We start from the raw sequence: 24666 nt of genomic DNA, 5'->3' as shown, positions 1-24666 counted from the left end.
CAGAAAAAGGAGGAGACCAAGAGTGAACCCCTGAAGAGCCTTGGGAATCAGACCAACACAGAGTTCTACCCTCTCACCGCTGCTAAGGTTGTGCCAAAGTTTACACCGACCCCGTAACAAAGAACCCTAGGCTCTGACCCCAGCCTGTTTGTTGCTGTGAATATGGGACATGAAATGTAAGCTTCCTCACCTCCAACCTAAAGTGGCTCTTGAGAAAACTCCTCTGGGAAAGTAATTAGCTTCCAAGGAGAAAGTTCAAAGGGCAAAAATCAGTTGGGGGCCCAGCACCTGGCTGTTCCACTTCATTAGCCCCAAGTACATGAAGTCAGTCATCTGGTATCAGAAGGAGCTCCACGGGGACCCATGGCCAAAGCTCTCAGACAAACACGCTGAGATCCGAAGTCCTCTATAGCCCACAGGCAGCTCTGGGAGACTCAGGAGGAGCATCTGCCCTCCCCTGTGCCCTGCTCCCATAGTCGCCCCAGCCGTCAGCTGAAAGCCCCCGGAGAGCCCAAAGCACGCAATGCCCTTCTCGGCCAAGCTGCAGCTGGAGGCCTATTTCCCATTCATCCATCCAGTGGCCATTTGTCGAAGGACTTGCTCCATGCAAGCCACTAGGGTCAAGCATCAGGGACGTGTGGAGCCACTAGGGTCAAGCGTCAGGGACGTGAAGATTCTGCCTGATCCCTAAAGACCAGCGCTCTGTTCACAGGAGCCTGAACAGATGTTGCTGGCTGACGGGTACAGCGCGGACAGACCGCCTGTAAGAACCCAGGACGAAAAATGTCCCATTAGTGAAAGGGGAAGCTGGAGCGAGACTTCTGGACACCCAGCCCCACCTCCGTCAAGAAAAAAGTTCTGCCTCCCCGGCAAAGAGGAAGAAGGGTCTCAGCCCTCCCTTCTGATCTCTGTAAACCTAAAACAGCTCCTAGGTCATCCAAAGACAATGTAGAAAGTATCCGGAAATTAGTAAGACACCTGTGACTGTGAATTAATAAGATGCACATGACTGAAGAATTTGCAGCAGGAGAGACCATTTGTGACTGACAATAAAGTGTTAGGTCACTTACATTCTCACACAGATCATCTAACTTTAATCGCACAGAGCAGGCCGACTGTCTTTATCTTATGATAGAGAAAACGGAGACCGCTCAGTCCGTGGCTGCCTCCACAGCCTGTATACATTCCAGAACACTATGTGCCTCCCCATTTGCATGCAAGAATATGGGATGACGTCTCCCTGGGGTGTTGGGCCTTCTGGCTGCAGAAACTGGACCAATCCTCAAAGAACCCTGAGATTCCAGAATAACTGGCTTCAGGAGGGTCCATCCACATACCTCTCTGGTTAGGAAGTAACCTTTTTTTTTTTTTTTTTTTAAGATTTTATTTATTTGAGATAGAGCGCACAAAGAGGGAGATCAGCAGGCAGAGGGAGAGGGAGCAGCAGACTCCCTGAAGAGCAAGGAGCCCAAAGTGGGGCTCCATCCCAGGACCCTGGGATCAAGACCTGAGCTGAAAGCAGACGCTTAACCCACTGAGCCACCCAGGCGCCCCAACAGTAACCAGGACAGCAAGGTTCCTTCAGAACTCCTAATCCATTCATTCATTCATTTGTGCAGCCAGCCAGCACGTACTGAGCATCGGCTGTGCTCCAGGCCCTGTACAGGCCCAGTCCCCAGCCTTCACAGAAAAGTGAATATGGGTAAGAACTGGGTGCTCTGAAAGTCAGTGTGTGGCACCACATCCAGTCTGGGGCAGGGAAGCAGGTGCAGGTGGGTACCAGGACCACTGTGTTACCTGGACTGAGCACACAGAGGCGGGTGCTAGGGCTGGGGGAGGACAGAGGAGAGGACAAATTCCTGGCAGAGAGGACAGCACGTGATTCCCCTGACAATGAAATCAGCAATGAGTGAAGTCAGCCACGTGTAGAAAAAAACTTACTTAAGCAATAATCAGTAAATGACTTTAAGGTCTAGTAGCAACACTAGCCTATCCAGGGCTGGAGTTCATCAGCTGTTGAAAAGGAAGACTATACCTAGAAAAGGACAGTGAGCCACCATGACAGCAGAAACTCCATCTGCTTGAAAAGGCCACCGTTTGAATAGAAAAGGAGGCAAGTATGGCAAAAACGTAAATCATGCCTCTATGAGACAGAGATCCAGTTCGACAGATGAGGAACCTGAGACTAATAAATCTGGCCTGATGCCACCCTCTTCCCCATCACACACTGCTGCCTCCTGAAGGAATGAGGGGAACCTCTACACTGGTCAAGGGAGAGAAATGCTGACTCAGGGCACCCAAACATTCCAACCACGGGCAAGACCTTCTTGTTAAGGATATTTCATCCAACTTTTCCAGAAATATACCCCCAAACCCACCTAAGGCAGACTTAAGTCTTTCCCATAAATTCCTCCCTCAACCTTGATCCCTCCCACTAACAACCACCACTCCTGTCTTCAGATTCAGCCTTCTGGATGGTACCTCTAGATTCTCTCCCCTTCTCTCGACTAACAGCCACTCCACCACTCCAACTAAAGACAGTTTTCCTTGACCTCCTGCTTGCCAATTCCAAATGACATTCCACGCCTTATCTTAACAATTCCTCCACAAAGGCTACTTTCGAGCATAAACCCACCACCCTTGGGCACGCTGCCCCTGCTTTGGGCTCCCACATCCCCACACTAGCCACACCGCCATAGAATGCTTCATGTAACAGTTTCATCCAGCAACTGGAAGCCACATGAGAGCAGACTGGGGAACCATCATCCTCGGATCCCGAGGGCCTAGCTCAGAGGTAGGCACATAGCAGACTCTCAGATTTCACTGGATAAATGAACAAGCTCTCTGAAATCTGACTCTAATACCCTCACTGCCCTGAAATTTCCCTCTCCAGAGTCACAGTGACCTGTTGATAAATCCAAGCCAACGCCCTCCATACCTAGCTTGGCCTCTTAGACTGCACTCTGCTGGCCACCAGCTCCTCCTCAGATTGCTCTCTTCTACTCACCGTATCCCATTTCCCCCTTATGTCTCTAGATGCTTCTTCTCCTTTTTGCAGAGTATTTCTCCCTCAATCTTGGCATTCCTGAGAATGCTATCCTAAGCTCTTTCCCTCTCTCTTGCTACAACCTGTCCCAAGATAATCTCATCTGCTGACTTCAATGACCATCTCTACGCTGATGATTCCCAAAAGTGTATCACCAGCCCACCTATCGGGATTTCAGATATGTATGAATATCCAACCATCTACTGGACATCAGAAGGAGCAAACTCAACCTATCCCAAACAGACCCTATCAATTTCTCTCAACCTATTTCTCCTCCAGTCTTACTCCCTGTAACTGGCAGCTCCATCCATCCGGTTGCCTAAGCCAGAAACCTGGCCATCTTATCCTCCTCAGCTTCTACCCATATCTAATTAGTAGCCAAGTCTTAAATCAGTCTCCTCTTCTCTCATCCCATGACTCTAATCCAAGCCACCATCACTGGGATCATGGTAACAGCTTCCAAACTGGTCTCCCTGCTTTTTTGCAAACTGAAGTTGGAATAACCTTTTTTTTTTTAATATTTTATTTATTTATTTGACGGAGAGCACAAGCAGGGGGGAGGCAGAAGGAGGAGAAGCAAGCTCCCTGCAGAGCAGGGGGAGCCCAATATGGGGCTCTATCCCAGGACCCTGAGATCATGACCCAAGCCAAAAACAGTCGCTCAACCAACTGAGCCACCCAGGCTCTCTGGAATAACCTTTCTAGAAACCACAAATTCAGGATGCCTGGGAGGCTCAGTCAGTTAAGCATCTGCCATTGCTCAGTTCATGAACCCAGGCTCCTGGGATGGAGTCCCACACTGGGCTCCTTGCTCAGCAGGGAGTCTGCTTCTCCCTCTGCCTGCTGCTCCCCCTGCTTGTGCTCTTTCTCTCACTCACCCACAAATAAATATTAAAAAACAAAAACAAAAAATAATTAAAAAATAAAAATCACAAATTCTAAGATCTAAATCACAAATGATGCAAGTCACTCTTCTGTTTTACAACCTAGAGAGGTTTTTCATTGCCTTAGGAGAAAGCCCACCAAACTCCTTAATATGGTCTGTGCAACAGATTGTATCTTCCAAAGATGTCTCAACAAGATCTCCCAACCCATATGCTTTTCATACAATGTGACTTTAACACTCTAACCATCCAGAGATAGGGTCTGTGCCTCTTCTCTCAGGAACGGGTGGTCTTCTGTGAATGTTTCTACCTACAGGGTACAGCAGGAGGCACGCCCTGTGATTTCAGAGGCTAGGTCATAAAAGGCAGTGTAGCTTCTCCTTCCGTTGCTGACATACTCATTCTTGAAGTCTTCGGCTGCCAAGTAAAGAGTTTGATTGCTCTGGGGCTGCCATTATGTGAGGAAACTCAACACAGTCCATAGGGAGAGACTCCATGGAAAGACACACCCAGCACAACTTGAAGAGAAAAAGATGCCCAGCTAGTCCCCTTCTTCTTCAGCGCCTCCTTGCTCTAGCTCCTGCCACCATCTGACTACAGCCACATAAGACCCCAAGCCAGCAGCACTGCCCCACTTAGCCCTCCCAAATTCCTGAGCTATAGAAACCATAAAAGAATAAAATGGCTGTGGGGCACCTGGCTAGCTCAGATGGTAGAACACATGACTCTGAATCTCGGTGTTGTGAGTTCAAGCCCCACTCTGGGTAGGGAGATATTACTTTAAAAATGAATGAATGGGGGCACCTGGGTGGCTCAGTGGTTAAAGCCTCTGCCTTCGGCTCAGGTCATGATCTCAGGGTCCTGGTATCGAGCCCCGCATCGGGCTCTCTGCTCGTCGGGGAGCCTGCCTCCTGCTCCTGTGTCTCTCTCTGCCTGCCTCTCTGCCTACTTGTGATCTGTCAAATAAATTAAAAAAAAAAAATCTTTAAAAAAAAAAAATGAATGAATGAATGAAATGGCTGTTAGTCTATGCCACTAAGTTTTAAGTGGTTTGTTATATAACAATAATAACTAGAATGGTTTATAAAGTCCTGAACAACCTGTCTTACCGTTTCCACCTAACTCTCTGCAAGCCAGCTCTCAACTTTTCCTACCTTAAACTCAGTATTTTTTTTTTAAGATTTTATTTGTTCGACAGAGAAAGACACAGTGGGAGAAGGAACATAAGCAGGGGGAGGGGCAGAAAGAGATGAAGAAGCAGGCTCCCCACTGAGCAGGGAGCCAGATGCCGGGCTCAATCCCAGGACCCTGAGATCATGACCTGAGCCCATGGCAGAGGCTTAACCCACTGAACCACCCAGGTGCCCCCCTTAAACTCAATACTGAAGCCCACCCTGAACTCCTTTATTGAAAAGAGTCTCAAAAATGTTCTTCTTGGGGCGCCTGGGTGCCTCAGTGGGTTAAGCCTCTGCGTTCAGGTCATGGTCTCAGGGTCCTGGGATTCTGCAACAGGCTCCCCCTCTCTCTCTGCCTACTTGTGATCTGTCAAATAAATAAATTAAACCTCTAAAAAAAATTATTCTTGTCTTCAAATTTTCATACATTCTGTTCTTCCTGCCTGAGATGCTCCTCTACCCTATCTACTCTTGGTTAATTTATCATTCATGTAGGTGTCAGCTTAAACTTCCTTATGAAGAGTTTCTAAACTCTGCGGCTAGCATAGGTCTCCTCCTGTGGCCCCCTGTGCCTAAGGAATCAAAACACTCATCATAATCCACTGTAATCTTGTATTGGGCTGCCCATCCTGCCCCAGCCCCAGCATGCTCATGCACATGCACGTACGTACACACACACACACACACACACACACACACACACACCCCAAGAGCTCCATAAAGACAAAGGGTAGTGCTGGGAAAAGGAACATCCAACAGTCACGAAGCACTTGCCAATCTCTGGCCCCATCTCCTTCCTGAGCTCCGAATGGGCAAATCCACCTACTATCCTACAAATAAATTTCAAACTCAACATGATTCCATCTTCCCCACCCCCGTAAATGATGCCACCACCTACCAATCGCCCAAACCAGAAACCCCAGCTCATTCAAGCAATCTTTATCAAGCTCCTCTCTTTGTTTCTTTGCTGGGGATACAGGGACTCCTGAGACAGGCTCAGCCCCTGTAGCTCAGGATTTACAGACTGCTGAATATCTTCCTCCTCACCTACCTCTCTCCCACACTGGACATCCAAATGAGTATTATTGGTTATACTGATTATGCCTTCTAATCTGCTCCCCTCCCTCTCCTTTCCTGGAGACATCACCTCCTAAGCAAGTCACACTCCCACTCCATGGCTCTAGTTCAGGCTTTTGTCACTTCCTGCCTGGACTGCCACAGAGCTTCCTAATCTGTGTCTCTGCCACCAGCCTCGCTCTGATATCCCACCACAGCTACACTGTTCCCCTGCTTAAAACCCCTCAGTCACTCCTCAGATGCTTTAGGGTAAAACCTAAACTCTCTAGGAACATTTATTTGCCTCATGCTCTAGCCCCTTGCCTCCCTTTGTCCCCTCACATCCCCACAATCGCCCCCACACACCCCACACCCCATACTTTTTCTCCCCTTTGTGCTTTACACTGCCTATCCTTTCCATCCCTGTGCCGAGAATGTTCTTGAGCCTTCATTCAACAATTTTACTGAGTACCTAGCAGATCAGGCACTGTTCTAGATGCTGGAGACTCAGCAGCGAGCAAAACAAAGCACTTATTCTTGTGGGGTTTACATTCTAGCGGGAAAGACAGACAATAAGCAAGTAAATTTTACTGTCAGGTGGTAACAAGGGCTATAAAGGAAAACAGAACAGGCTGGGAAACTGAGAGCCACCACTTTAGACAGGCTGAGTCTCCAGTGAGCTAATATCTGTACAAAGCCATGAATGGAGTGGGGGCTGGGGGTAGGCTCCGAAGGTATCTGGGGAAAGAGCCTTCCCAGCAGAAGGAAGGTCAAAGTACAAAACCCCTGAAGCAGGAACACGCCAGGCAAAGTGGAAGAAAAGCAAGAGGGCTGGTGTAGCTGGAACAGAGAGAGGTCAGAGAGAAGAGAGATGGAGCAGGCCTCACAGGCCATGCTGCATGGGCACTCCAGCCACGCCAGGCCTCCATTTCATCCTTCCCTGCTGCAAGCAGACATCTCCTGAGGAAGGCATTCTCCACGGCCTCCCAGCCCTGTCTGACCGTAGATCTTAGGTTTCATTGACGACTTTTGCCGATCTCCACCACCACACCATGAGTTCCCTGCTCCACCTCTTAGCTCCACATTCTACAAAGCCCCTCACGTTCAGTAAATTGTTCTCCCATGATCAAAACTTTCTTCCTTTGTTCTGATTCCATGCCCTGCAGGCAATTCCCTGATGACTCGATAGGTTTCCTAGGGGCTATGGTATTAGGAAGCCTGGAGAGCAAATACACACCACCTGGTCATTAGAAATTTCACAAGTACACTCACCACTGTATGGTCATAGACTGGCAACATCGTTTGCCATCAGTTTCTTTTTTAGGTAAGCAGGACTCCGTGGATGGGAAAATGACCAACTCTGAGTCGTGAAGACCCAAGGAAGGCACTGCTCAGGGAAGGGCCCCATACACCTCCCAGCAGACGCCCGAAGCCTCTCTGCTCATCGCTTGGCTCACCTTCCCTGTTTTAGATGGAGGCCCCATCACTGCCCACCTGTCCAAGCCTCAACCCTTAGCATCACCTCTGAGAGCTCCCCCACTCACCCCCATCCAGAAGTCCTAGAAATTCCACCTTATAACTATTTCCTTATCCAGCCCCCATCTCTGGTCCAAAGTCCTTGCCCACAGCGCAGGCCTCACTATCCTTCATGTGGACTCAGGTTTCAGCTCCCTGAACCAGTCTGCCCACCTTCTCACACTTGCCAAAAACACTCCACGTGGCCACCAGAGTTCTTCTCTCAAGTTATTCCAATTTTGCTTCCCCTCTTAAAAGCAACAGCACCCCCCCCACCACCGACTTTCTATATAAAGTCTAACCTGTTTAGGCACTGTATAAACCAGTCCTGGAGCTGGCCCTGGGCTACATTTCCAGTCTCCACCTTCTCACCAGTCCCACCCCGCATTCCAGCCATACCAACCACCGGGATTTCCCTGAACATCCCATGCCTTTCTGCACCTCCACACCTTTTCACACGCAGTTCCTTCTGTGAGAATTGTTGCAGGAGACAGCGGCAGATCTTTCCAAAACTGTTTAGACCTCATGGTCTCTGTGACGTCTTCCTAAGCGCTCTTCCCCACAGGAAGAAAGCTGTCCTGCTCACTCCCATGGCGCCTCTAACCCCACACTTACTATACGGCACAACAATGACTGGTCAACATATCTGTCTCCCACATCGACTAGGAGTTCTTGGATGGCAAGAGCCACACCTTTTTCTTCTGTTTCCCAGCACTAGGTGGAATAATCAGCACATAGCAGACCCTAAATGCGCCCTGAATGAAAGAAATGTTCTGTAGTAAACCCCTTCTCTTGCTGAATTTGAAGATTTAGCCTGTCCTTACTTTGTGCGTAAACTTCTGGCATATATTTGACAACTCTAGCAGAGTGACAAGTGCACCAGACCTATGTTTGAGGGAGGGCTCGGTACATAATAGTGTAACATATTGATGATTATTATGTTTAAAATTACCTCTTTCTTGGCTGCTTCTAGGCCTACCTCCTGGCTTTCTCCTGAATGGCTACGATTAGATAAACGACATACCACTGCATAGGTGGTACATGGACAGAGCGTCCTCCCAGGTCCCTGTACCTGACATGTACTGGGAGCTCATCAGACAATGGCTGGAGGAATAAACTCATGAATCGTATGTCCCTAATTCTTTCTTACAATCTTGGCTGCCCTTCTGAACCTTCTTCCAGATCTCTAAGTTCCCTGGAAGTTATTAAAGACAGAACAAAGTCCTAGAAGCAGCTGAGAGAGAGTCATTTCAAACACAATCCTCACCAATACTTTGGACTTGAGTCATGATTTATGGTTTTCACTGAATCTCACTTCATCCACACAGCAGCCTGGAATACAACAGTAACTGCATCTCACCCAGGGTCACACGGGTCTTGAGCCCAGCCACAAACACAAGTCTGGTGTACTTGTCATTCTACCAGAGTTGTGTCCAATATATGCCATAAACCTGCGCACACAACTGTGTCTTTCATTAACCAAGGAGCTCTGCAGACTAATCATAGCCACGGCTACTCTGCGCATCTTCTTACAAGGGAATACCAGAGTTTGAGGACATCTCTGTTCCCCAGGTAGATGCAGCAAATTAAAAGGGGGTGACAAACAGAGGTAGCTGTGATGCCAAAAGCCAGGAGCAGCTGTCAGATGACAGCCGTTTTGACAGAGATCAAAACCATAAAGAATGAAACCTGATGAACTCAAGTTAGGCCAGCACTCTGAAGCCACTAAGACAACATACCCCGTCACCCCAATGGCCTGGGAAGCCCTCACAGTGATACAAGAATTGAGATGCACAATGGTGACTCTGAGTCATCAAAAGAAATGTCAAGTTAGGAAGGCAAGCAGACATATCGTTGGTTTTAAAAGAGGCTGCAAAAAACATGATAGGATTCTAAGGCTTAAACGGATGTAGCCAACTTGGAAATTTTAGTTAGATGGAATAATCCTTACACCACACAAGATATGTACTGTATACCCACATCTGAGGGCACTTCAAGCCTGACAGATCTAAAATTAGTTCCACCAGTAAGTCAACCTACCAGATCATCTGTAGATGATGCAAGAGAAATTACAGAACACATTTAGGACCTCAAGGGAGAACGTCCTTCTTGTAACAGAGGCAGTGCCTTCCACCCTCCCTGACTGTTCCCACGCAGGACAAACATCCCCCTACACGAGGATACACAAAGAGGAGTCTAAGCCACACACACATGGACACACAAAGCACGGGGGTGCCCCACAGAGACACCCACATCTCCACAACAGTGAAAGCAGGGAGGCTGGGGGAAGCTGAGGAGTAAGACAAAGCAGTGGAAAAACCTGAGGCTGGCTGGATAGGCAACTGCACCCGGTACCAAAGGACTGCAACCCACAGCTGCTGCTGCTGGGTAGTCACTCCGTGAAATGACAGCAGCTCTGACCTTCCGAACACAGTTGCAGCATGGAAAGGGTCTCCAAGGTTTCAGGCAAGGAAGGCCAGAACAGAGGCACCTGAGGGATGCGGCTACAGAGGATCGGCTTCTCTGTACCTCCAATGTGGCTTTGCTGGACTGTACAGGCTTACATGCATGATTTATGAGACACAGCAAAAGTCAAGGGAGACTGAAAGAATCTAGACCACAGGGTGCCTGGGTGGCTCAGTCGGTTAAGCATCTGCCTTCTGCTCAGGTCATGATCTCAGGGTTCCGGGATCGAGTCCCACATCTGGCTCCCTGCCTCTCCCTATTCCTGTCCCTCTGATAAATAAATAAAATCTTTAAAAAAAAAAAAAAAAAAAAAAGGCAGGAGAGGACAGCTCCATGGGGCGGACCGTCCTGCTCTGGGCAGGGAGCAGGAGCCCTGGGAACGCCCTGTCCTGGGCCTGGCTAGCTCAGATGCGCACTCTGCTTCTCCTGGCTCCGCTGGTGTCTACACAGCCTAAGGCTTGCCGCCTTCCGAAACGGTTGGATCAGACTGTCGAGTACTACACCCTGGAAGGGACCCAGAAGCACAACCACAGCAAGAGAATCTGCCTGATTCTGCGGAAGAAACGTTAAGGGAACAAGTCGAAGGGGACGCTACCGAAAGTTCTGAGCATGTGGGGCACCTACAGATGCTAGGAAACGTCCAAAACGTACATCATTGGGCAACTTCACCCGGATGACAGAGCATCCAAGCCTTCGGAAACTCTCATTACTACTGCTGATTCCAATTCCAGCTGGTGGACCAGCTGCGTGATCCCAGCCATCTCAGCACCCGTGGTGGCTCTCATGGGTCACCTCTCCACAGCGGAAGATGAAACACATTCTCAGAAGCCAAAGAAAGAAAAGACTGCTTTGGACCGGGGGGAAAGAAGCCAATGTGAACTGCTTCAATTGACAGAAACCTTCACCTAAAAAATAACTTTAATATACCTGTTTCCCTTTTCTAAGAACACTTCTGTACTTTCTACTCCTAAACTCTTAGAATGTGCCTTTTGATCATCAACTTTTTTAATGTTCCATCCCTACATAATATACTTACTGTAGGCATGATCTTTCAAAAATATATCTGGTTTTTAAGAGGAAAAAAAAAGGAATCTAGCCCACAGAAAAACTCATACAAATGCAACAGGATATTCCCCGAAGCATTACCCGTACAACGGAAAAACCAGAACCAACGTTAAGTGGCCACTAACAGAGGACTGATTTGCTATGAAACACAGCCCTGAAAGTACATGGAAGCCATGAAGCTTTTTTTTAAAACAGCAGATCTCTAAGTAGAAAATGTCACTGGTAAATTCGCAGAAAAAAGAAAAAACTGTAGGATTATATGTTTATTATGATCTTTTTTTTTCTTTTTTTTTTTTTTAATTTGAGAGAGAGAGAAAGCACAAGAAGTGGAGGGTCAGGGGGAGAAGCAGACTCCCTGCTGAGCAGGGAGCCCAATGTGGGACTTGATCCGGGGACTCCAGGATCATGACCTGAGCCGAAGGCAGTCACTTAACCAACTGAGCCACCCAGGCACCCCTATGATCCTATTTTTTAAAAACATCAGAACAAAACTACACTTCTTGAGGGGCACCTGGGTGATCAGTCAGATAAGCATCTGGTTCTTGGTCTATAGCTGTGGTCTTGATCTCAGGGTCATGAGTTCAAGCCCCACACTGGGCTCCATGCTGGGTATGGAGACTACTAATTAATTAATCAATCAGTCAAAAGAAACCAAAACACTACACTTTTTTTTTTTTTTTTTAAAGATTTTACTTAGGGGATGCCTGGGTGGCTCAGTCATTAAGTGTCTGCCTTCGGGTTGGCTCATTTATTATAAATAAATAAAATCTTTTTAAAAAAGATTCTCTTGTCAAAATCTTTTTTAAAAATAAAGATTTTTCTGTCAAATAAAATTTTTTTTAAAAATTAAGATTTTACTTATTTGACAGACACACACACACACACAGAGAAAGGAAACACCAGCAGGGAGAGTGGGAGAGGAAGAAGCAGACTTCCAGCCCAGCTGGGAGCCTGATCCAGGCTCAATCCCAGAACCCCAGGACCACGACTTGAGCCGAAGGCAGATGACCAACAACTGAGCGACGCAGGAGCCCCAAAAACACACTTCTTAAAGGAACGAGAAAAAGTCACAAATGGCCTACAAACTGCTAATGGGCCTCACATGGGAAAACAGGGGAAAGGTAAATTGTTCTTTGTTGTTTTGCTTGTTTTTACACATTGCTACCATCTGAATTTTCACAGGAACCATACACAAATGTAAAAATAATAAGGGGGGCACCTGGCTGACTCAGTCGGTAGAACATTCAACTCTGGATCTCTACCCCATTGGGGGATAGAGATGACTTAAAAGTAAACTCTTTAAAAATACTACTAAAATAAAAACAACAAGAGTGTTTGTCAGAAGCATTCCCTTCCAGCTCCTTCTCCCTGGCTTCCTGGGCTCACATCCCCACCCCTGCGCAGGTGCTCCAGCCCACACCTCCCGTCCCGGCCCCACTCACAGATGCAGGCAGCGGCCAGCAGGCGCCCGGCAGCATACGGGGCGAAGCAGCTCGGGAAGATGGGCTGCACCATATAGTTGGCAAAGGTGATGGCAATGATGGCCTGGCTGGTGGGCTCGATGATGAGGAGTGAGGTCCAGAGTCGGATGAAGGCAAGGAATCCCCCGAAGGCCTCGAGGATGTAGGCATAGCTGGCCCCAGATTTCTTAATGGTGGTGCCCAGTTCCGCATAACAAAGGGCCCCAAAGACAGAGAAGAGGCCCCCGACAGCCCAGATGACCAGGGAGAGGCCGAAGGAGGCACTGTACATGAGGACGCCCTTGGGGGAGACAAAAATGCCCGAGCCAATCATGTTCCCCACAATGAGGCACACGCCATTGAGCAGTGAGATCTCCTTCTTCAGCGTTACCTGCTCAGACCCTGGGCTGGCTTCATCGGCCGAAGGGGGGCCATCCCCCTCCCGCTGGGAGGCCACTTCATACTTAACGCCCTCGGCCATGGCAGAGAAGCAAGTCGTCACCAGCTTCTTGGCATCGCCTTCTAAGGAAGAAAGATAAAAATATAGATCAGGGGCTGGCAATTACGTAGAACTCTTGCCCACAGTGGTCGATATGGGCAATGCCCCCCCCCACCCTGCCGAAGCTCAGAGAGCTCTCTCTGGCCTCCCACCTCCCATTAACCTCCTCTTCTCCAGCTGGCTCATTAAAATAACCCCAACTTAAATTGTTAAGGGAAGGCCCTCACTTCCTAGAGAGAAAACAGCTGTTTCTCCTCATTAGGCTGGGGCTGCCCACCAGATTTACAGAAGAGAAAACTAAATCCTGGTTCTATCTGAATCTGCTGTGACAAAAGGCAAGTTGGCAGTTCCCGGGTATAACCGTCATGATCTGAATCTGCGTTTTTTGGCCTCATCCCCAAACGGGCTGTCTTCCCTCTAATTTCAGCCTCACCTGTCACGTGCGAAGCTGCAACGTGAGGAACCAGCCTTGCAGGCAGCCTTTCTGGGTTCTCCTCACAAACTTCTCTCCTCCCCAAGGACACCGGCTCTAGCAAACCTAAAGGGAGGCCCTGGGGACCTCTTGCTGGAAACCTACAACCCTCCCCCTGCTCAGGGAGCCACTCTTAACCACCCTTAGGTGAAGTCAGCAGCCCAAGCAGTACCAAGCAGTACCGGCAACCCCCCAACCCACCCTGGAAGAAAGACGACAGATTAGTCTCTTTTCCTTGCTTTTCCTTCCCAGACCTCTTTCCCGGGCCCCTGGTCTTCCAGGCCTCCTGCTGTCAACTTCCTCACATTAACAGAGACGCATCACCCAAAAGATTATGAATGAGAGAAGGGTGATCCAAAGGGACAGCCCAACCCCGAGGTGACTGGAGGCAGCTGATAACAGCTCCCCACGCAGGAGCTGCAGCTGGAGAGTTGGCACCCAAAGCCGCAAAGGCACCCAAAGACGCAAAGCCGAGGCAAGGAAGCCGCTGAAGTGTCCACAGGTGTCGGCCCCACCCAGCAGAGCAGCAGGGAGGGAGAGAGAGAGGGGCCCTCGGGCCCTGCCAAGGGAGAGTTCTAGCGCCAGAGCCCCCAGGCGAGGAAGTCTTTGGTCAAGGCAGAGCAGCACAGCAGGTGGGCGAGGTGGGCCAGGCAGAGGGGAATGGGGGAGGAGGGAAGCACACTCACACCCTGGGCCCAGGTTCTAGCAGGTTCCCCTGGGCAGCAGCCACAAAGACACAGCCTCTGGGAAGTGTGGCTTGACCGCTCCTCCTCTTCAGCCAACAGTAAAAGGAAAGGCCAGGCGCAATGCTTATGGATTTAAATCAAATCGAGAAGTCAAGATGGGTGGAGGGGGAGAGGGAGGGGGAGAGGGAGGGGGAAAGGAGGGTTAAGCAACTGTCTGGGTCCAAGGTTCACGGGCCCTTCACATCTGCAAAAGGGGCAGCTAGGAGCTCCTGGCTCAGCACTTTCCGTGATAAGAAGGCACTCTCTCAGGAATCTCCTTTGTCAGCGCAGCTCGGGACTGACGGCCCAGAAGAAAGGACGGTCGCTGGGTGCCATTTCTGCAGCCCCGGGTAGCTGGCCCTCAGGCGATGAGCAGAGGACTGGGCTGGTGGCTAAGAAGGAACAGCCCTCCATCCTCCGGGCCCCACCCTAGCCCCGCTCCCCTCTCACCGCCCTAGGAGAAAAGCAGGGAGGTGGCAAGAGTGCCACAAAGGCCTGTTGCTGTGCTGAGATTAGAGGAAGTGTAAGTGCAGTCCCCACAGTCGGTGGCCTCGTGACGGGTGTCCTAAGAGAGGAACTCTGCACACTTCCCCTCGGGGGGCCCCCAAATTTGAGCCATGACCCCAAGGCTGAGCGTCAAGCTATGTCCAAGGAAACAAGGTCAAGAAATGAGACTCCAACCCCTGGCTGCATCCCCTCCCTACTCCTGTGTCCTTTCATCCTCAAAGGAAACCATCAATTCTTATAAACACCTTCACCACATACAAGTTTAGTCCAATTTCCTAAACATATGGAGAATTAAGATTTCACTGAGCTATCCTGGACAGACAAGCCCAGAACAGACAGAGAAAGTTAAGCACTTTTTTGGAAATCCAATATTCTATCTTCAGTCTACTTCAATCTGGTATTCTGGGTCTCTTTCACCAACAGAAATACACCCTATCCATTCTGAAATCTGTCAGTCCCTTCCCACACTCCTTCTAACCCTACAACCTGAGAATGAAGTTCTAAAAATCCCCCGGGGTGGGGGGACTTATCTCTACCCTGTATCTTTGCATTAAAGACCCTTAGATTTTTTTTTCTTTCTTTCTTTTTTTTTTTTTTAACAGAGAGGCATATCCTGGTGTCAGCCTTCCCAGAGATCATACTTCTCCCAAGCCATCCTCACAAACATCTGGAAATCCCTCCAGAGGAGCCTGTCCGTGTCTTCCAGCTGCCTCCCTCCATGCTCCTATAACGATAGCTGTCTTTTATGGAGCACTTACCCGGTGCCAGACATATCACTAAGCACCCAAATGCCTTATCTCAGCCAACCTTGCCTGTGACCCAGTGCCAGGATGCCAAACTAGCGAGGGAGGTGGGCAGGCTCTCCAGCAGAGAGCGGAAAAAAACGGCCCGGTGCTATAACTCCCCCGCGGCGCACAGCTCCCACCCGCTCCGACCTGCTCAGACCTGCCCCACCGCCAGGCCTAGCCCTCAGACAAGAAAACACTTCAGATGGCTCCCTCCTGAATTACCTGGGGGAGGGTGTGATTAGATTAAACAGAAAGCCTCTGCCATCCTTTAGCCTGCAGGCTAGGCTCAAGACTCGAAAAAAGCCGGTCCATCTCCTTCCCGGCTGCTCCTCCCCTTTCTCATCCGTCTGCACGGATGAGAGGCAATCACCCAAGTCCTCTTGGCAGCGACGCTATTGCTAGGGTGCCCACTGCTTAGCAAACAAAAACACACGGAAACACATCATCCCGCCTGCCATTTTAAGACCACATTTACTGGCACCAAGGGGTGGACGGATGTCCTAATGGAACATAAAAGCAAGAAATGAAGGATGGACGAAGGAAGGGGACCCCGTGGGGAGGGTGGGGAAGAAGCGTGCAGGGTTCAGTCCCCCGCTGCGGGAAAGCGAAGTCCACATCAGGGAACCTTGAGACGGAAACCCACGGGGAGGGAGCGGGGTGGGGCGGGGGAGGGCTGTGAAACCCACACTCCAGCAGACAGCACACCCTAGCGGCCTCTCCAGGAAGTGCTGCCAGTGGAATCTCCTTAGCCTGCTCAGTCTACACAAACGACAGAGGCGGTAGTCCTTCAGAGAAAAGATGCGCCCTCCTTCCTCAACCACGGCTTAGCACCGGAGGCTGTGGGCAGGAAGGCACCGTCTTTGGCAGCTCACGTTCCTCCCGGAGACTCTGGCTCTCAGGCAATGCTTCCACCATTCAGGGAGCCTGGGACCAGGAGGACCTCTCCCAGGGGACTCTCCCACCCCTGGCTTTACGGGAGAAACTTCTGGAGTCTGGAACCCTAGAAGATAGCAGCATTCCTGATACACAGCACCCCGTGTTTTCTTCCTGCCTGAGATGCATTCAACTCTGAGGACCTAGTGGAGGTTACAGGACAACACACTCATCCTACAGCCTACGGGTGAAGTTTCAGATTCAGGGGTTCAAAGAACACAGGCACAGGGCCCCCAGTGTGCCATGCCCAGGACAACAGCCACTGAAGCCCCTGCCCCCAAACCCACCCATGAATGGCAACGCCAAAGCATACTTCCTCCAGGAACCAGCCTGAAGTCCAGGGTCTTGGCTCCTGGGTCAAGCTCAAGTGCTAAATGTGAGAAGCCACTTTACCCCCCACATACCCCATGTCCTGCCTTCCTAGCTCCAACTGGCCTGTGCTGCCTCCCCTAACAACAGAAACAGAAAACACTTACACTGTGGTTCAGCTGGATGCCCCCATCACCCCAAGCTGGAAGCTCAGCTCCTCCCTGCCCAGTTCTCCATTTGTTTTTCTATATTCCACTGTGGCTACGATAGCCCCTTAAAAAAAAAAAAAAAAAAGTGAAACAAGAAATCGTTTACTCCTGTGGCCAGGGCTCCCATTAGCGTAGGGCTGAAGCTTCTGGGCAGAGGGCTCTGCCTGGGGAGAGCCGGGACTAGGACTGCGACCGAGATACAACAGGCTCTTGAGTCTCCAGTGAGCCAGTTTTCAGGACGCTCACTACATCCTTCTCCAGCACTTCCCCTCTCGCCCATAGTCCCTCCTCTCCCACCTCTTACCTGTCCCGTGACCTTTGGGCAGGTGCGAGGAGGAGGGGCTACCAGCACCCTGGGGGGTGGGGGAGGGGAAGGTGCTAGGAAGGGAAGCCGGCTAAGGCTCGAGCAGCAGCGGCTGTTGACTCCGAGGAGCAGAAAAGGCAGAGGGTGACGGGGACAGAAATGGAAAACAGGAAAACACATGTGTGACTCTGGCCGGCAGCGGGGAGGGGCCAGGGGATGGGCTGGAGCTGGGACTGCCTGGTCAGACCCAGAGGACCTCGTCGCCTGCCCTCCTCTAGGCACCTTCTCTACCCAGTCTCAGCAGCTCCTGTTCCCCTACCTCAGCCCCAATCTTCCTTGTTGCCCTGCGTTTCCTAAGCACTAAAGCTCTCCCAGCGACTGACAGTGCCCTCCTATTCGCCTGTTCCCCTCATTCTGTCTCCTACTCATCTCCCACTCACATACTATCCTTGGTCCTGCGGAGGGCATCAGCTCCATCGTTAGGGCTCTGGAACTCAGCCCCTATGGCAGGCAACACATGCCAAGAAGACCTCTTGTGTGAGTACAGCCAGATGCCGCAGCACAAGCCCACTCACAGCTCAGGTCCCCAGTTGGTTCAGGGGAGGCACATGCCGCCGAAGAGCCAGCTCTGGCACCTTGGGCAAGCTAATGAGTTGGCACCCCTTCAAACCAGGATCCTTGAAATATCTGTTGAATGTCGACTTAGCGGAGGTGGAGGAATACCGATTTTCTTGGAATCAAAACAGGAAGACTCATTCTTCCTATTCAAAAGGAGAGCTTATTCTATGAATTCATTACATTCATTATATACAACTTTCTGAAGTAGTTTCTCAGTGCGCATGTTAAACCACTTAAACTGCAGACAAGAGGGGTGCCTGGGTGCCTCAGTCTGAAGCGTCAGCCTTTGGCTCAGGTCATGATCAGGCTCCCTGCTCAGCAGGAAGCCTGCTTCTCCCTCTCCCACTACCCCCACTTCCAACCCCGCTTGTGCTCCCTCTCTGGCTGTGTCTCTCTCTCTGTAAAATAAATAAATAAAATCTTTTAAAAATAAAAATAAAAATAAATCACAGACAAGAGCATAAATGTCTCAGGAAATGTCTCTGGGGGAATGGCACTTCACGGTGCATGGGGCATTTTCAGAATTCCAGCTGTGACTCCTGCCTCCCTACAACTACCCGCTGGCCAGTCTCAGGGCTGCACCCTGCAACTCAGACCTGTACCTGCGTGTTGCAAAATTATCCTAGAGACAGACAGTCCAGGTAAGCAGTCGTCAAGAGTTCTGTCTGCGGATGGGAGCCAACTTAACCACTCACCTAGAGACAGAAATAGGAGTTCATTGGCACCAAACGTCTGAATTCCTCCAAGGATCACTTAGTGCCTTTTTACACCCAGGCCACTGCCCAGATGGCCTGCCCCTTCATTCCCCTCTTGGGTCAGGCCCACGATGTACAGGAGGGAAGTCCTGGGATGACCACCCTAACATGGTCCCCTTGACATGGCGCCTGCACTGTCATTCCACTCAAGCACCCTGGCCACCTCCTTGCTGTCACCACACAACATAAATGCTTGGCGACATTGTTCATCCCTTCACTCACTCCATCCAGGACTGTGCTTAAACACCACACTACCATAGGCCTTCCCTGAGGAGTCTCTGAAGGGGCAACTTCTTCCTTCTTCATTCATTCAGCATTCTAGACTTTTCTGCAAGGGCACCACCATTCAGAGCTCATTGTTCTGTTGGTTGTCATCTCCCTCACTAGAATGCAAGCCCCACCAGAGCGCTTGCTCTTCATCCTGTGTCCCCAGGGCAGAGCACATGCACAGAGTCAAGAAAAATTGCTGGAAGAATAAATGAATGAATGAATGAACGAACGAACGAACAACGCTGTTCCCGCTAGACTGACTTCCCAGGAGCCTGGGCTCTGGGAACCTCCTTGAACTTGCCCTTCTGGCCCACTTATGCTGCGGCTGGTCTGGCTCCTCAACTAAGCAAGGAGTATCTGGAAGTATTTATCCTTTTTGACAGTAATGGGTTGAAGGGAGAGGGAGGGTATGATTTTCAGTTTGACTGCGAGGCCTAGAATAGTTTGAAATGAACGTTTCGTTTCAGTCGCGGAAAAACAAAAAGCCACTATCTCACGCGCCCTCTGGGACCGCTGCTGTCCCACACTCCGGCTCAGGTGACCGATCTAGGTGCGGCAAGAAGGCGGACGAGGCAGAGCGAGGCTAGGGCTCAGGTTCACGAGCATGCAGGCGAGTTCAAGGGTGGAACCGCAAAACCTTAAGCGTGACCTCTTCCCGGACGCTCTCCCGCAGCCCTTCCCTTCCCGGTGACCCAGGCCCCACACCTCTCCGCCTCCGCCCAGCTGCCGCCCGGCCTCTCACCTTTGCCCCTCTCTCCCACGCTCTCCTCCTCCCCTCTCCGCCTCGCCTGACCCGGCCCGGCCCTTAACGTCGCCCCCGCCGGTCCCTTTATTAACATCTTTCCCTTAACCCCGGGTTGTTCCGAGTCGGCAAGCCCGGAGACCTTCCCAAATCCCGACCCAGCCACCACCCTCCCCCAATGCCCCTCTTAAGAGCTCGGTCGCCACCAATGTCCAGGTCTGCCTTGGGGGGGCCAGGAACCCACCCCACCCGGCGTCCCTTCCTTTCCTTCCTTACACCTAGCGGAGCAGCCCTCGTCCGGGCTCCGGGAAGCCCCGGGGCGGGGGGAAAGGGGACCGTGTAGACGAAGGTTGCCAGGGTCCGAGAACCCAGGGGCCCCGCAACCCGCTCCCCTGCCTTCTCCTCACTCAGGTACAGCTGCGCTGCCTGAAAGTGACTGCGGATACCCTTAGACGCGTCCTCCACCCCAAGACCGCTCAGCTTCCTCTTCCCTCCCTCCCAGTCCTGCTCGCGCTGGCGGCCCGACGGGGGTCCCGGCAGGAGCCCCAAACCGTGGCAACCCCGCCTTCAGTCCGGAGACGCCAGGCTGAAACTCGGGAGGGACTCTGGACTGCAAAGCCCGTGGGGGAGGGGGAAGGGAGCGGCGCCCGCCGGGACCCAGGGGAGGGGTCTCTGGGATGGACGTTTCAACTCTCCGCCCCCTTGGGGAGGTGTTGCATCAGCTCCGAGATCCCCAGCTAAAAGCAAGTGGTCTCCACCAGGCCGGGAAGGTGTCGGCAGTAGAGCCGCCGCCAGGAGGCAGCACTTAACCAAAAATATCCTGTCTTAGGGTGCCAGAGAGGTTGGAGTCCCCAAAGTATCTTTCCGTCTAAAGAGTCCTACTGACAGCGTGGACACAACAAAAGAGGTTGTTGCTGGGCTGATTCAAGGAAAAGGATCTGGAAACACTCCTTTCACCATGTTTTGTTTTGTTTTGTTTTGTTTTGTTTTGTTTTGTTAAGATTTTATTTATTTATTTGACAGAGAGAGAGAGAGAGACCACAAGTAGGCAGAGAGGGTGGAGGGTGGTAAGCAGGCTCCCTGCTGAGCAGAGAGCCCGATGTGGGGCAAGATCCCAGGACCCTGAGATCATGACCTGAGCCAAAGGAAGAGGCCTAACACACTGAGCCACCCAGGCGCCCCCTTTCACCATGTTTTAAGGCTAAAAGATGACTTGTAAATACTGTGATTTTTTTTTTTTTTTTACACCTTCCGGTCAAACTCCAGCATTTTTAAAGCCAGCATTGTCACTCTGCAGAGATTTACAAAGAGCCACCCACCTGAAAGCCCAGCGTGGTGGAAAGGCACACAGCTGAGAGACTTCCCAGTTGCCAGGCAAGAAAAAAGAGTGCAGTCCGAAGTCATAATTTACCCATCTTGAAGCTGGATGATTTAACACAAAATTTAGCCAGAACTGATTTAGCAGCCATGGGAAAAGAAAGGGAATATGTTACCAATAAATTATGTGATAAGGAAATAATAAGCAAAGAAATGTATTATGTGAGGGCTAGCCTTTAGCTCCCACACTTCCTGCATGGGGTGACAGTGATTTAATTGTTGAGCTGTCCTAAGGAGGAAAATAATGAAGGAATGTAAAATAAGCCACTTCCCAAATAGTTTGTTCTTCTCAAAACTTCACTTTGGTGAGAAGCATGCAAAAAGGAGAACAAGTTACAAAATGACATGGAATTGGCCACCCTGAGTCAGCTTCAGTGACATTTTCTCCAATGCCATTATTATTCATCTCAACAATTTAAAAAAGCACCTAATTTCCCAGGGACACCTGGCTGGCTTAGTCAGTGACTCTTGATCTTGATCTCAGGGTCCTGAGTTTGAGTCCCACGTTGGGCACAGTGATTACGTGATTCAAAATTTTTTTAGGGGCACCTGGGTGGCTCAGTGGGTTAAAGCCTCTGCCTTCGGCTCAGGTCATGATCCCAAGGAACTGGGATGGAGCCTCACATCAAGCTCCCTGCTCCTCAGGAAGCCTGCTTCTCCCTCTCCCACTCCCCCTGCTTGTGTTCCCTCTCTCACTGTCTCCCTCCCTCTCTCTCTCTCTGCCAAGTAAATAAATAAATAAAATCTTTTTAAAAAATAAATAAATAAAAATTAAAAATTAAAAGCACCTAATTCTCAGAGCAGTGCCCTTGTACAAAAGTTAATGGACAATGAAGTATTAAAACCAAATACAGGTTGTGACACCCTTGAGAGGCAAAGGGGTTTAGAGAGGAAAGACATGAAGCTCAGATTCCTAATGCTTCTCATTGCTCTTAACGCCAGGCTTTCCCAGATGAAGTCAAGAGGCTGAAAGACATCTAGTTTGGGATGAGAAAGCTGCTTTCCTGTGGCTTGAGTCTAGTGAAGTCATTAAGGAGTGCTGTCCACTTGCCAGACCCCCCACCCCTGCCACGGTGTTCCATGAGGTCGCTGAGAATGCTGCTGATGTTAGCTGTCAGCACTAATGTTCTTTCTCTCTCGCTCTCAAAATCCTCACCCATATTTCCTGCTATTTACAACCCACGAGCTGTCCACATCACACCAACCACGTCAAAGGCTGAACTTGTCTTCCTTCCAAAGACCTTTCCCCTCCCAGATTTCTCAGTTTTCCCAATTAAACTTCCCATCCTGCCCCCAAAGTTCTCCAGCTCTGACTCCTTGACTCCCACAGCTATTAAACTATCACATGCATTCATTCCTGCCTTCAGAACTTACATGGTTCACGGTATTTGTTCACCTTATTTTGTGTGTGCCCTCTTTTATAATTTGGTGTCCCCCTAGTGTGTGAGCTTCTGGAAGGTAGGAGTATTGCTGCTTCGATTACTTTCTATCATGTTGGTGGTAGTCTAGCTTGTCATCTTTCCTATCAATCTTGAATGTTGACACTAAGGTTATTTTTCCAGCCCTTACCTTCTACCGTTTGACTTGCCAACTGTAAACTATGGAATGGGATTCCAGGTGCTGTCTACCTTAGCCGTGTATCTCAGAACCAGCCATGGTATATGAAGCCAAAGGTATATGAAGCCAGGCCCGGGAAAGTGGCCTTCAATCATGATTGCAACTCTAAAACAATAAATCCACAGCCACGTTTTGATTAAATTTCCTGATTTCTGAAAACTACAAGCAATCTGTACAGCGATTGCTTCCTGGGCTGTCTAATCTACTTTACAGGTTTTTATGAAAATCATGTGAAATCATTTATATAGAAGTGTTTCCATAAGTGAAAATGAAGTGTATGAAGGTAAGACAGTGATAGTTCTTTGATAGTTCTTTATTGTCCTACTGCCCTTGCTTCATTCTGGGGATCCATCTGTTGGCTTAGAGCCAAGGTTCTTTTGTTCCCATCCTTTCTTCTGGTTCAGCCCCAGCCTATACCATTATTGTTACTGAAACAGCTGCTTTTACTTCTTAAACCAGGATCCACCCTTCCCCTCTTTCAAAGCACAGCTCCAAGCCACCTCCTGTGGAAAAACTTCCCAGTCCTGCAGAAGGAAGTGATAAACTTCCAGATAGGCCATTGCACCACTCCCTCAGTTTCCCCCCAGCCCCCCGTGTTAAGTGTCTAGCCTAGCATAAAGTAATGGGCACTTCTGTAAGAGCTTCATCATTTATAAAGCATTTGCTCTTACATTATCATTTTTAATGTTTTCAGAAATGTGATATGTTAAGGGTTTTTTAATGAAGAAATTAAGAATAAATTAATTCCCCAAGACAAATAATGATTTAAAAAGAGGGAAGGAATCACAGATCTGGGTTTACTATGTACTAATACAGCATAGTCCCACCTTATCCACAGAGAATACTTTCCAAGAACCCCAGGGGATGTCTGAAATCGTAGATAGTACCAAACTCCATATATATTATGGGTGTTTTTTTCCTATACAGACATACCTATGATAAAGTTTAATTTATCAATTAGGCACAGTAGGAGATTAACAACAATAATTAAAAATTACAACAATATACTGTACTAAAAGTTATGTGAATGTGGTCTCTTTCAAAATATCTTATTGTACTGGGACACCTGGGTGGTGTAGTCAGTTAAGCATCCTACTTTTGGTTTCTACTCAGGTCCTGATCTCGGGGTGGTAAGAATGAGACCAGTATCTAGCTCCATGCTCAGCACAGAGTCTGTTTGGGATTATCTCTCCTCCTCCCTCTGCCCCTCACACTTGTGCTTTTTCTCTCTCTCAAATAAATAAATAAATCTTTAAAAATATATCTTATTGGACTGTATTCATCTTTCTTTTGTAGATGATAAGATGAAGAGAAGTGAATGATTTAGGCATTGGAACTTAGCGTTAGACTACTATTGGCCTTCCCATGATTTGTCAGAAAGACTGGGGCACCTGGGTGGCTCAGTGGGTTAAGCCTCTGCCTTCAGCTCAGGTCATGATCCCAGGCTCCTGGGATTGAGTCCTGCTACGGGCTCTCAGCTCAGCAGGGAGCCTGCTTCCCCCTCTCTCTCTGCCTGACTCTCTGCCTACTTGTGATCTCTCTCTGTCAAATAAATAAATAAAATCTTAAAAAAAAAAAATCATCTGCTTCCACAGAGCAACTGAATGTGGATAACTAAACCCATGGAAAGCCAAACCATGGTTAAGGGGGGAACTTCTCTACCTGCCTCACAGGTGGCTGCACGGATTATTCAATTTCTTTTTTTAATTTTATTTATTCATTTGACAGACAGAGATCACAAGTAGGCAGAGAGGCAGGCAGAGAAAGGAGGAAGCAGACTCCCCGCTGAGCAGAGAACCCGATGCAGGACTCCATCCCAGGAGCCTGGGATCATGATCTGAGGCTTATCCCACTGAGCCACCCAGGTGCCCTGC

General features: G+C 49.6%; 1 protein-coding gene and 1 pseudogene across 1 annotated transcript in view; one reads left to right on the top strand and one right to left on the bottom strand.

Annotated features, from left to right (window-relative positions):
- Positions 1-14369, bottom strand: part of SLC7A7 (solute carrier family 7 member 7) — a 31948-nt gene extending 17579 nt beyond the window's left edge. The window contains exons 1-2 of the mRNA XM_032856412.1: positions 14325-14369; positions 12650-13189 (exon numbers count right to left, since the gene is read on the bottom strand). Coding sequence (XP_032712303.1) covers positions 12650-13148 — 499 coding nt within the window. The 5' untranslated portion in view covers positions 13149-13189; positions 14325-14369. The remainder of the gene's footprint in view (positions 1-12649; positions 13190-14324) is intronic.
- Positions 10476-11051, top strand: LOC116866976 (annotated as a pseudogene).
- Positions 14370-24666: the final 10297 nt, after the last annotated feature.

This window comes from Lontra canadensis, unplaced genomic scaffold (assembly GCF_010015895.1).
Source record: "Lontra canadensis isolate GAN:19392208 unplaced genomic scaffold, GSC_riverotter_1.0 scaffold12, whole genome shotgun sequence".
Classification (NCBI taxonomy): Eukaryota; Metazoa; Chordata; class Mammalia; order Carnivora; family Mustelidae; genus Lontra; species Lontra canadensis.
The sequence above is the reverse complement of the archived record's forward strand: the minus strand, read 5'-3'. Positions and strand labels throughout refer to the sequence as shown.